The 14616-nt window shown below is 38.8% G+C and overlaps 1 protein-coding gene across 1 annotated transcript in view; it reads right to left on the bottom strand.

The window, feature by feature from the left end:
- Positions 1 to 14559, bottom strand: part of rassf3 (Ras association domain family member 3) — a 70961-nt gene extending 56402 nt beyond the window's left edge. Inside the window, exons 1-2 of the mRNA XM_080887393.1 lie at positions 13628 to 14559; positions 1983 to 2095 (exon numbers count right to left, since the gene is read on the bottom strand). Coding sequence (XP_080743519.1) covers positions 1983 to 2095; positions 13628 to 14129 — 615 coding nt within the window. The 5' untranslated portion in view covers positions 14130 to 14559. The remainder of the gene's footprint in view (positions 1 to 1982; positions 2096 to 13627) is intronic.
- Positions 14560 to 14616: the final 57 nt, after the last annotated feature.

Raw genomic sequence — 14616 nt, 5'->3', positions numbered from 1 at the left:
TCATTTGCTGACTCATCATTAACTTATCTGTGCATATATAAATATTTATCCATTAAAATGTGGATTAGTGCATGAATACAATAATGGGAGGGTTTTAACTTGTATAAAATGGAATGTGACTGTTGACCGGAGAAAGACGAGTGGTTTATTTATTTTAATAGAAGTGTTGTGATTCGAACACGTGAGTGTTTGCACGCTGATCTCTCTCTTTTTGCCAGTGTCACACATCCTGTAACGGTTTCCTATGAAGGAAATAACTCTAGCTGGCTGTGCTAACACACACACACACACACACACACACACACACACACACACACACACACACACACACACACACACACACACACACACACACACACACACACACACACACACACACACACACACACACAGTTAAAGTTATTGAAAGCCTACAGAGATACAGTTGTATGGTGTTGCACTACAGCCTCATGTGGTCTGCAAAAACACTTTACATGAACCAGGCCTCCTGCACACCCAGCTGTCTTCTAGGAATTACACACAAGCACGCACGCACACACACACACACACACACACAATTCTTGGTGAGTGATGCACGATGGATGTGTGCGAGTGTCAAAAACAATCAAAAACAGACTCCAACATGTTTTCCAGCTCAGATAAATATCATTTTATACCACATCCATCACATTATCAGCTAATTAACTAATCACTTCATGAACTGGGTCTCTAAAATGCACTTTAGGAATAGACTAGACTAGAATAGAATAGAATAGAATAGAATAGAATAGAATAGAATAGAATAGAATAGAATAGCCCTTTATTGTTATTGTAGATGTACAACGAAATTGTGGGTGCTCCACACCAACTGTGCTGGAATAAAATATAAACAGACAGCAGACAGGAGAAACAGAAATAAAACCAAGAGAGCGATATACAAAAATAGGAGAACGGCACACATTAGAGAACAAGTAGCAAAGCACTTACAAAACAAAGTTTCTTAAAACCTATATTTATGTCAGAACGTTTGTTTTGTCTGATCAGTGACTGAAAAACTATAACATAATTGATCTACTTTATTTTAGGGATTTATGAAGTCGTACAGTCAGTGTTTGTCTTTTTTTGTCATTTTAAGTTTATTTCTACTTTTAAGATAATTTGTTACAGGTTGTGCTTAAAGTTTTGGCTGCTGAAGCAATAATATCCTAACTTTGGTAACTACGGTGACATTTTGAAAATATATATTTGTGCCCATTTTAGTTTTAAATAAATGTTTTTCAAACTAATATTTGGTTGTTATCCTTCGGTAGAGGGTATCTCTACCAAAGGATGAAAGAGTAAATACTTTCCCGTCATGCCTGTAATCTGCGTGTCTTACTCTGCCTGTACTGCCAGGTAACGAGGCACAGCACTGCATTAACACCATTCGACAAAAGATAATGAAATAAACTGTTAGCTTCCTCTTTTCTCTTGTACTGTGTGTGTGTGGATAGCTCAAAAGTGGGAAACGGCAAACTGCACCAGCTAAAAAATGAGCCTACAGCACAATCCAGAGGTGATCAACAGCATTACAGTGACAAATAAACCGAAATTTAAAATAACCTGGGTTTTACAACGCAGGAGACTTTTTAGACTCCTCTAGTATAACAAATAAATGTATGTAGTTTTTGTTTCCACAGACAAAGAAGATTTCGGAGAGAATAACAGTTTACATAATAATAATAAAACTAACTGCTGTTACTGGCTAACAATAAAACACTAATCTCTAATCATCAGACAGCACAGAGGGGAGGTCACTGAAGTGTGTGGTTCCCCTTAAACACTATTTCACCATCACATAACACTAAATAATCTTCTTTTTTTTTTTTAAACCACACTGTAGTACATATTTGTGGATAATTGGACCACAGTTACACACAAAGAGATTCTCGTGAGTTGGATTAGACTGAGCTGACTGGAAAACAAAAGCGAGAAATCCCAGTCAGAGTGTTTTGTGTACTCACATGGAGCGGCGTGTTGTTGTTGTTGAGCTGGTCCTGGCTGACGGGCAACAATGGAGGATGGCAGTCCAGTGCCACTTTGTCCCGACATGCAGTGTGGCACGCGTACTTGCAACCTGCAGAGAAATGACCTGATTATAGATTCATTCACTGGTAATAAAAGTATAAATGATAGGGTTAGCAGTAAGGAGCAGATATGCATACGGAAAAAAGTTTCTGTAACGTATATGCAAATGCTCTTTTGATAAGGGCAGCGTGTCGGTTAAGGTTCTTCTTCTGCAAATGGAAAACAACAACATGCAAATGATGACATGGAGGAGGGAGAGGTTTCAGAATAAAATCCGGTGAGATTAAACTATGTTTTAACATTGAAATGCAAATAAAGAGGAATTAAATATGACAATTTCTTTTCCAAATTACCATTAAATAAAAACAAAAAGTCAGTGAGCAAGATTCGGGCTCCACATTCAAGGATACTTCAGATGAGCAAAGCCTGTAGGAAAATTTTAAAATGACATTTTCTGGATGATACTGATTGAGTCAAATTCATCTTCTTTGCAAACTAGTGGTGGCTCACAAATACAGCATCATTTCTTTGATTATAGAAGTGCTTTTTCTTAATTAGAGAAATAAGTTTGGCTTAAAATCAAACAGCCATCCACTTATCCATGTTCTTCCACTCATCACATTCAGCGTGGCAGGCTGGAGCCTATCCTACAGGATGGTCCTATCGCCACAACGTGAGAAGCTTTAGAAACAAAAATGTTTCCATGAACTGAAAAAGTTTGAGAATCATGGGACAAAAACACTGAGCGGCAGCTTTGAAGCTTCAGCTTGGCTGAATGAGCTCATCTGATCCTCCAGTGTTCATGTACCATTCTTATATTTTAAGGAATAAACATGATCTCATTAATGCAGTTATCTAATTGTAGACAGCTTACAGATTCTAACACATCAATCACCAAAGCAACTAAAAACATATTTAATTCAGACAAACTGTTTGCTACAGCTTTAAAACTCCAGTCATTTGATAGAAATTAAGCAATTAGTAAGAATCATCTTTTTATCCATTTATCAAAGAAAACATGAAAATTTTGTTCCAACAACAAAAATATAGATTTCCTCATCTTTTTGATCACTAAGTCAATCATTTTAGGGATTTCAACTTTTGTGATTGGACATAAAAACCCATTTTAAAAACAGTCTTAGCCTCACAACAGAGCTTATTAAGCAATGTTTACAGCTTTGTTCTCATGACACAGGAATATATAAAAAATATTTAAGGCTAAATCAACATGAAAACAAGTTAGCTGCAGACTAAATGTAGCCACTGAAGTCATATCTTCTTCCCTGTGGTGCCCAACTTTTGTTATAACTTTAAATTAAGTGGCACACACACACACACACACACACACACACACACACACACACACACACACACACACACACACACACACACCGAGCTAGCTACAACTGGCTACAACCCAAATGCACCATTAAAACAAATAGAACCGAGGAGGAGGGTTGTTCATAGTCACTTCTTGTAATCAAACAAACATTATTCACCCCAACACAACCCTACACGAGCCTCGCACGTGCAGGTGTGTGTGTGTCTTTAGTCCCATGATCCTACCTGTCGACTTCTTTCTCACGTGCTGTCCAACTTTATCCGACAGTTTGCACATGGCTGCTCCCATCTCCCATCTTCAACTCATACACTCACTGAAATCCTGTCTACGAGCCTCAACATGACATCCTCCTGCACACACACACTCGCGCTGAATGGAACCACACATGCCAACACTCTCTCCTCTTTCCCTTTGCGGTGTTTCTCGGCCGTGCTTCAGATGCTGATGTGCCATTCTCCCCCGTTTCCCCGTCTGCCTCTCTCTCTCTGTTGTTGTGCTGAGTGGGTGATTTAACAGTCAAATGGAGGCCACAGTGAGATGGGCACACAGACAGGAGAGGTGGAGGAGGAGGGGTGGCAGTGGTGGATGGATGGATGGACGTAGGACTGCTGACTCAGCCATCTGCAGTCACTCTCTCCTCCCCTCTCTCCTTTGCTCTCTTTCGTAGCTTGTTATGACTACAGTTGGGTCGGCCTATCCAGTTTCCTGCCCATCCAGTCATCCGCCTGTCCAATCATCCACCTCAATCCCTTCTGACAATGAACCTGATCCACAGAGGAAGTCATAAAGAGCCTTGTACATCCATCCATCAATACCATTATGCAGCATGCAGGGTTATTTTTGGACATGAAGAAGATATCAACACATAGCAGGTGCTGCGTCAAACCAAACCACAAAAAAGTCAGTGTAGCACTTTAAACCATGATAAAGATTTTGGTTCCGCCATAAAGTTGCATTTTCTACTTTTAATTGAAACGAAAACCCCCAGAAAAAAGATGGATCTAGCTTCTAAGTCCTAATTGCCCCTTGGGGATAAATAGTCTTTCTGATTCTAAAATTAAACGTTACAGTGTGTGACATTTTTCACCACTAAATGTTAGTAGATTGCAGTCAACTGGGTTCTGTTGTCTTACCCCTTCCAGTTCAGGTGCATCACCCTAGCTACGGTGTCTGCTATAGGACAAACATGTTTTAGTCAGGCATGAGAGATCAAAAAAATAAAATTTAGATTGTCCACGAGGCCGCGGCCATCTGGCGTGTTCACATTTGTCCAGGACTCAGCTGTTAATGCTGGGTGAGAAGTGTTGCATCTTTTTTTAGTCTGGAAGATGCTGTGAAACAGAAACAGCTCACTTCTGTTACAATTAATTTAGTAAATTATGGCAAAATAATTAGTGTCAGAAAGGAGGATTATCAAGGGTATTTTGTTTGCTATACGCAACTCATAGATCATTAGCCAATGATGCCATCATCCGCTCGTCGTCATCGTCTTAACTAACCAATGGGTGAAGGCTACATTCATATTTTATTCTGAAATAATTAATGGCATGTTCACACTGTCTAATAGCAGCCTGTAGTCTAATAGTGAAAAGCACCTATTAGTTTGTGTTCATGACTTTTAAACCACTTCAACAAAGTGAAATGTTCTCAGGAGTCTTCAGTTGTTATGTATCACTCGATACTGATACTGGCTTTGGAAAATGGAACAGATGGATGAATGGAAATTTGTGTACAGGAATACCAAAAAATGTCCTTGCATTTGCAATATAACTGACAAAAAAGGTAAACATTCATCTTCAGTAAGGACTGTTAGGGCTGTTCCAGTGATCTCCATCATATCTCAGTTTTTTGCGTTTTTTTTCTTCCTCCTTTTTCATCATCTTCCTCTCCATTTGCCTCATCTGCTGTCTCAGGGATAAAAGCATTTCCCAGACTCCACAAATCGATCAGACTCAATCAGCCCGCTGGAGGAACGTCTCAAACACACACACATAAACTCTGTAACCTTTTCTTTTTTTCAGTGCAGATGCAGCGTGAATGGTAAAGTTTTTACACCTAACTTTAAGCCTATAAACATGTGAAAACACATTTTGAGAAAGGGCTCATTTACAGTGAGTTGTCACTGTATTAATATATAATAAGTGACTGAATTAAAGATACATAGAAACTACTTTAAAAAGATAAACACGACACAATTTTTTAATAGAGCGAAAAATGTACAACTTTTGTTGAGATTTTAATAAGTGAGCTGTATATTAAAAGTATTTGTCTCGTTGTATTCTTCTGAATTTAGTTCTGATTCAGTTGGTTAACACAGCAAATGCAAAACATAATAGAAAAAATTCTCTCAAATATGAAAATCTTGATTTAGGAAGGTCAGATTGAGGAACGTTTTATCAAAAATTAGAATTACATTTGTTGTATTTAACGCTACTTTTCTCTTTATTTTGTCCAAAATATAATAAAATGCTTTGATGAGTCTGGACAATCTGAAACTTGACTGACTGCAGCCAAAACTACCATTTCAGTTTGGCTTTTAGCATCTTACATTAAAACTCAGCAGGGTCTCACATCAGAGGTCAAAGGTCAGAAATCCAAAACTGGCTAGACACTATGGATTTTTCACCCGTGTGTGAAAAGTGAAATGTTTTTTTAGCACGAGTTCTATAATTTGTTCTGTGTGTGCAGCGAGAGGGACCATGAGGCTCCGGCTCCTTTAGCACTCATGTGCTGAAACAAACAAACACACACACACACACACGTCAATCATAAAGTTGGGCTAGCTTAAAACATCCCATATGGAAAAGAAATAGTAAAGAATTTTATGATTTACTCATGAAAGTGGCCACTTTCTCATTACTTTCATATATTGTTAAGTATCCAAAACATACAAGTTTCATTATATAATTTTTCAAGGGATCTTATATGTGTTTTCACTCTTGTATGCTTTTCATACAAGTTTCACACAAGACAGATACAAACTTTATAAGATTTATATATATCTTTTCCATATGGGATGCCTTACTTTGTCTTCCTTTGTGATTCTAACAGGGTCATTATTTATAAAATAATCTTCAAATTTTATTAAGACTTAAATCAAGTCTGGGACTATAAACTAATGAGAAAAATGTTTACTTATGCCATAAGTAAACATTTTTCTCAAGTAAACATGGGCATAAAGGGCATCTGGTCAGTTGCTACAAGCCATTCGGTCCCTTACAAATGCAGTGAGAGCTTGGCCTGCATTAGCAGCAGTAGGTCAGATTGTTCCCAGTGAGTGTTGGACTTTACCTGGGTAAAGTGTTTACCACAGATTGTGTTCATAATTTTTATGGACAGAATTTCCACTTCATCCAACTGCCGAAAGGCTTCCACTTTGGCGGCCTCAGGATGGGAGTGATGGGAATGCAGCCTGACTGCTCATCGCTTCTTTTTTTACCTGTTGAAGTTCAGAGTCTAGCTGCTGGGATGGGGTTGGCATTCACTCAGCTTTGTCATGACTCTGTGCTCCTGGCTAGCTTAGCATTAGGATGCTGTCTGTGCAGGTGCTTAAAGGACCTGAAAAATGCAGTAAAATGCGGCTGTTTCTGTCCTGGATGCAGCTTCCCCTTTACCATCGTGCTCCTTTGTGTAATAAAAATAAAAGCAATGTCCTTGTGTATCTCCACTTCTCAAAACCGAAAAAAACAGAACCTTTTTAACACAACTGGGGACTAGTAGACTGGGAGGTAGTTGCTACTGCTCCACATCCATGGATAAATGGATGGATAATAGAAGTGACTTTGGTGCATTAGGAGTTAAAGAGAAAGCATTAACAAGGAATGTAAAATCAGACAATGCAGTTCCTGCAGAAAGGGTTAAGTATCCGGCGTGAAATATGTAGGTAGGACTACATATTGTGTCCACTAACTGCAAATACTTGTACACAAGTTAGAAGACAAAGACAGGTGCGTGAATGAGGACAGGTGTGGGCTGAATACAGCAGCCATCTGCTATCCCCTCATTATCTTTCTAGTCTTGTCTCTTTTGTTCCTGTCAACATGTCTGGACACGCGCTTGGGCGTATGTAATCAAACCTTGAGCCAGTCAGCGTATAAAAAGGATAAAAGTATAAGAGAAAAATAAAGACTGAAGAGGTTTGACATTACCTCAGCACATTCACACACACACACTAATAGCAGCAGAAATGAAGCAGGGCACTGACATTTGAGGTGTGTTTGTTTAACAAGTTAACAGGTTAACAAGTTATTTTAATTTTTGTTTCCACAGCATGATATTTTAGGTTTCTTCTTACCAGAGAACAGTTCAGTTTACTGTAAACTATAGGATACGTTTCCACTAACAGACGAGGAGAATGGAAAGAAACTGCATAAGAGAAGTTGACCGTGGTGAATACTGGCCACCTAAATGGTCTGTCCTGTTCATCGCTCATAACTCACCAGAGCTTCTCCACAGCAGACTGACTTCCAGGCGTCCAGAACGTCGCATCACTTTTGGAAAGCGATAGAAAAATCTGGACATTCTCCTCAGAGGTTTCCCAAAGTTTTTGGTAAACCCCATTGCACACACACACTCTGTCTCCCCCCCACACACACAAACACTGTTTTGAGGTTTTCTGGGTTCCTGCAGGCTTCAGGTGGTGATTCATATCCAAACATAACTTGATATAATTCCACAAAATAGTCATCCTTCACTCCCATCCATGATGCGTCTCTGTCTGCAGTAACTGCTCTACTCTGGTCCCTCCTCCCAGAGACACCGTCACCCATTTGTGTTTGTAGTGTGTGTGTGTGTGTGTCATTAGCCACAGGCTAAAAGTGTCTTGTGGAGCCAAACTGTCACAGTGACTGAACAAACAACAGGACAGCAGCTGACTCTCTCACACACACACACACACACACACACACACACACACACACACACACACACGGTGAAGGCAGACTACACTGAAGAGGTTTGAACAATGAGCTTTGGTATTTCTCACAGTGCTTCTAAATGACTCTCTGAACTATGAAACCTCTCCACTGTCTCCGGCTCAGACGCCGATCTGTTGATTTTTATCCTCGCCTCTTTAACAAACCTCCATCTAGGTATTAATGACTAAATGTCAACTTTTTTGCTACTTTTTAAATCATTTTGATCATACTTGCATGTTGTTATTCTTATGGCACAGCCCAGTAGTAACATGAGGAAATGATGTGGAAATAAAAAGGAAGTAGCTGCTAGATATCAAATTATAAGTAAGTAATAGCTTAGTATCAACTGTAGTTTTTAGCTGAGTAATATTGGACTGAAACTTACATAATGTGATAATAACTAGGAGTGATAATGTGGAAAAAATGTAGCAATACCATCAGGCAGAAACAGTGTGAGCAATAAAAATCATCATTTCTGTGTAGTATTTGGAAATAAACATTCTTAATATAGCAACAATGTGATTGTATTATTACCTTATAATAAAACACTAATATAGATTAATGTTTTCACTAGTTATAACACTATACTACAATGAAGAAATTAATCCTACCCCATTTCCTAAAATCTCTCCTTTGTTTAAAGGTAATGTCATTATCATTTGCTGCTACTGCTTATTAACTGGAAACATTGTTTTTTTTTTTATGTAATAACCATAAATAAGAGCTACAAAGTACAAATATATATCTGTTTCTAATATATTATGTATGTATACACAATAAGGTGGCACTATTGTGTGACATATGTTGAAAGTTTCCATTAACAAAGTCATCACTTTAAATGAGTCTTTTATCTTCTTGATTAGTCATGAAATAAAAAACCTGCACTCGGCTAAGAAACTTGTGTGTTTCCTTTTGAGCTTGTGAAAATGGGACCGTGTAAACAACAATAAACAATTAATGGGATATTTTTAATTTGTTGGTATTCTGACAGCTCTTGTGGCTTCATATGGAGTACGGATGTCAGCAGCCATTAGCCTGAGTGCTTCATCTATTGGCTAATGCTAAGTAAGCTATAGAAGCACTTGGCTTCTTTAAAAGGAGCTCTAGATCTGAACAAGTAGACAAAAATAGGAAGAACAGTGGGTTAAGCCATATTTAAATGTAGAGGACAAGCTTGAACTGAAGGATGCAGAAGCTTAACAATAAAGAGCCATTTAAAGAAGAAGAAGAATCACACTGAGGGAGGACAAAGTGCTGCTATTTCTATTCTGTCACATCAAAAATAGAGAGCAAACTGACTGGAAACAAGCTGCAGCCGCCTACAGAAATCCCTTCTACAGAGCCGACTAATGAATACACACACTAATGCAACATTAAACCCAAAGACAAAGATCCCCGGCTCTCTTCGGTGGTTCCTGTTACTTCGGAGAAAGAGCCATAGGATGACAGACCCACAGGAAGAGAGAGAGAGCGTGAGCTAAACCGCTTTCATACAGAAGTTGAACCAAGGACAACACGTTACCTTTCTGTAGCTCATTTCACTTTTCCCAACTGAACCAGTTATTGTTTAAAAAGCATAAAATATTAGAGTACACTGGAAACTCAAACATTTTAACAGACACAGAACAACTATGGACAAAACTTTGAGTGCTGTATGATGTCAAGCATTTTAGCTAACTTTTAAGCTAATATTGACTCTTTTCCATGAATCCTCACCCAACAACAGAAACAGAGAAACAATAGAAATCAGTACAGTGAAGTTTATTTTTAAATACTGGTTTCTTAATCTGCAAAACTGGTCAAGTTAATCAAAGATAACCAGTTTACTTTTAACTTAAACAGGTAAAAAAATGTCAGAGAAACTCTAAATATTTAAATTTAGATTAGGTAAAAATATTGAGCTATTTAAACTCTTTTTATATTAAAAAAAACTTTGTTTTTTATTATATTACAGTTTCACATTTCTAAATCTTATTCTTTTTACTTACTTTATTATTTAGATTAGTTTTTATAGCAATAACAAATGGACCCATAACATTGCAATCAGGAAGATACAGCTTAAAGGTGACATGAAGTCTATAAATACTCTTTAAAATACCAACCTCTTCCTCAGCAAAGAAAAACCCCCAGCAAGGACTTGGCATTGTTTCATTTACAGGCTTGTCATGGTTTAATAATTTTCTTGGAAGTTTCCTGGAAATTACTCTATTGGTACCAGTTATGGGTGTAATGGAAAACATGCGAACAGTGATTCCTGTTATATTACCTTTCAGCAATCATTATCATCACAATGATCTTCAGTTCTCTCTTATGTTGCTGATTTACTCTGGCAAAACCATGAGCATGTATTCCCCAGTAAAAGCTATAATATTTCCATTAAGTCTTTTTACCGAACACTGTGTTGTGCGAAAACTTTAATTTCAACATTCAGCTGAAAAATTAACCTTTGAAAGAAATAACTGAACCATGCTCTTGCAAGGCTTGGATGCCTTATAAGTCACTGTTTCTGTGTGTTAATAAGTGAGCGAGTGACAGATACGGATATTAACAGTGCTCTGTAGAGGATTGCAGGACAACTGCAAGGCATAATAATGTTGGGGGTTGGGTTTTTTGTTAAAATTTAGGTGAAATCATGGGTCTGTAACAGACTCTGTGAGTGGCTGCTAATAGAGAAAAGCCATAGGCACAAACACAAACTCCATCAGCATGGCTGATTAAAGTGACAGGAAGCCATAGTGCACATTGCAAACTCATTATCCATTAAATGTAGGCTAATGAAGTTAAATAGCTAAAGGGAGAGAGATAGAGTAGTAAAACAGTTTGTGTTGTATCTGTTGGGTTTCTCAGATTTTTATGCAGTACAATATGTGGTTTAAGTATAATATTACAGAAGATTAAATGCATATTGATATCAAAATCAGGCCTATTGAGGGAGTTTTGGAGATTTGCAAAGCGTATTTATTGCTGCAGTTAGTGTTTTAACACCAACTTCAATTTTATGAAGCTAACAAATCAAATATAATGTTTTCTTTTCTTTTCATATTTAGTTGTTTTATTTTATTTATTGTTTTATTTGCTTATCAGAATTGTTTGTGGCTGTCCCAAAGTTATGAATGCTACTATTTAAAGTAGCACATATTTTCTTAATAAAATCTGAGTGAGTATTTTTAGCTAATCAGAATTAGCAGGTCAATAGTTTTATAGCTAAAGCTAGCTAATGTCCTTCTTTGATAATATTTTTTCTAGCATTAAGTAGAAGAAAAATTGAAAACATAGTGCATGAAGGAATAAAACGGAAAATGTTGGATATTAAAGGTTTTCTACGTGAGACGTTTTCAGCTAACCGGGATAAATAGATCTTGAATTTGTTAATCCTAGCTAACATTAGCATACTTTAGCTAATATCTAGCCAGTCTACTATAGGAGAGGAAACATGTGAAAAGAATGATGATACGCAATTGAGGATGGTATATTTTATAAAATAAAAAGTGTTTATTTGACTAAACTTTTTTCTGTCTCTAACATTGATACATATATATATATGGGCAAATGAGTATATTTCAAATATCTTCACATTTAAATTGATCCATCCTTATAAGATGAAGTAAATGAGTACAGTGAGAACAAGGTGAATTGTGGTTTAAAATTGGAAACCTTTCAAAAAATCAGAACCATTTGAGTCTCAAACTCCTGAAAGGGTTATTAGTTCACCTGTTCAGCTTCTCTTTAATCAGCTATCTAATCGGCCAATCACATAGTAGCAACACAATGCACTAAGGCAACTGCTACCTGCTGATGCTCAAACCAGGCTTTAGAAAGGAGAAGAAAGATGATTTAAGTGACTTTGAAGATGTCGTGTCTGTTGGTGCCAAACGGGCTGGACTGAGTATTTGAGAAGCTGTTGAAATAGAGTTCAAACAGAAAATGTCTGAAAAAGATAAAATCCAGTGAACAGCAGTTCTCTGGGCAAAAATGCCTTGTTGATCTCAGAGATCAGAGGGTAACTGGCTTGACTACTTTGAGCTGATAGGAAGGTAAGAGTAACTGAAATAGCCTAACCACTTATCACAAAGTCTGAAACTTTGAAGCAGATGAGCTACAGCAGCAGAAGACCACACAGGGTGCCACTTCAGGAAAGGAAACTGAAGCTACAACTAACACAAAATCACCAAAATTGCACAACATCAGAGTGGAAAAATCCTTCTGATGGGCCCGATTTCTGTTGCGGCATTCAGATGTTATAGTCAGGATTTGCTGTAAACAACATGAAAGCATGGATCCTGCCTTTTAGTTCGAGCTGTTGGTAGTGTTATAATGTAGGGGAGATACCTTATTCCTTCATAACAACTGAGCATTGTTTGAATTCCACAACACAACTGAGGTTGAAACAGAAACTGAAGATCTGACAGAAAATCTTAGTCATGACACGTTTTATCATTTTATAAAATAAGTTAGGAATTTCTACAAGGACGATTATGTAGTTATGCAGTACAAAGGGTTAATGTATTTGAAGCAGATATTCAAATATTCAAAACTTCCATCTAATTTCCATCGAAAAACAAATACTACTGCAACCATGTTTGGAGCTCTACACATTAGGGAAGAAGAAATTGTTTCTAAGGTTCCTATTTCTATTGTTTGCTCGACAGAAGTGGACACACAGGGAGGTCCAGAGTTTGCCCTTGAGGAGTCACCCAGTTTTCATTTACACCTGAACCGGTCCTTCTGGATGCCAACATGCATTCCAGCGCTGGGCTTCTTTCGTAGCCCTGCCTATTTAAGTCATCACCAGCACAGAAACAAGGAGCGATTACTACATATCAGATGGCGCTACCTGAAAATGCTGATGTCACTGATAGAGTGTACCTGTTCATTCAAATCAGTTAAACTTCCCTAAAAGACCTGATGAACAACTGGTTCATTGTTCTCTAAAAAAAAAAAAAAAAAATCCAAAACACAAGCCAAAAAATAACCCAACCCCAAAACGGCAAACTTGTACCTATAGTGCTGAAAACCTGCATGTTTCTTTCATTTATCCACATAAATATCATGTAGGACTGTTGCAACTGTTTTACCTCTTTGGTCAGCAAAATAACTGACAGTATTTCCCAAAGCATATGTAGATGGATCATAGACTTGTGGTGGAGTTTGTGTGAAGCTCAGCAAAAGGAAATAACTGGATATTTGGGAGATCTTTTGCATTAAATGCTTCAAGCCGCTTAGATTAAAATCTCCATATCTTCTGGGATTCCTCCACCTTCTATTTAGACCCCTTATCTTGTGGGCTCCCCCACACCCCTGACTTAATCACATGCACCCTCACCTGCACAGGTGAGACCATTCTCGAAGATGTACTCGAAGCACAAATCACACCAGTTGCTCTCCCCTCCGGGTTCGAAGGCGTGTCCCTCTCCGGTCTCCTCCTTCACCCTGGGGTCCTTGTCCTCGGGGGAGAAAATGGTCTTCACATGTGGTTTGGATGCCTTCTTCCTCCCACGGGGTGGCCCCCCTTCGTGTCCCTCCATCCCGTTCCCAGAAGCTTCTGCCCCGTCTCTCCCCTCAGGTCCACAGTTCGACAGCTTTCTGTCGCTCCACATCCTCTCCAGACTGGACGGCTGAGGAGACGCCTGCCGCCGGACAGCCCTCACCACCGCCGCGCCCTTGTTGGCCTTGGAGATCCGCATCTTGGCGCCCGTCTGCGGCCACGTTCCCTCGTTCAGCGTGTCGTGGTGTTTGCTGACATGGACAGCCTGCAGGGCCAGCGGACAGTCATCTGTGACCGATGAGCGCGGGGGGGCGTATTTCCGAGCGTGATGTTTAATCATTACGCACACTTTTCATAGTCCGCCGCTGCGTGGAAGTGTATTCGCCAGAGTCACACAGGTGATGTCTTGTTATGTCTGACGATGACACCGTCGATAACGTGCTCGCAGTCGGAGAGCAGGTTGAGGCGGTCGGAGGTGTGCTGGAGAACGGGTTGGATCTCATTTCACTGGGAGACATGAAACACAGGCGCTCCAGGAAGGACTGCGTCCCAGACTTCGTTTACAGACATGCAAATTTAAGCTTTCTTTCTCGTTATCATCACACATCTCCCTCCCAAGCAAGACCTAAACAACTTATCCAGTTTCTCCGGTTGGCCCTTTAATTCGTACCTGATAAAACTTGTTTTTGAACTGCCTGTTGCCTCCTCTGTCAGATAATTTTCTCCACAATGCAAACCAAATATGTCTGCAAGTACTCTGAGCGTAACCATTTAAAATCGGGGGAAATATAAACAAATCAATATGTGTGTCAAACTGCTGCTGCATC

Source organism: Rhamphochromis sp. 'chilingali', assembly GCF_963969265.1.
Source record: "Rhamphochromis sp. 'chilingali' genome assembly, chromosome: 7".
Classification (NCBI taxonomy): Eukaryota; Metazoa; Chordata; class Actinopteri; order Cichliformes; family Cichlidae; genus Rhamphochromis; species Rhamphochromis sp. 'chilingali'.
Note: the sequence above shows the minus strand (reverse complement) of the source record. Positions and strands in the feature narration are given on the sequence as shown.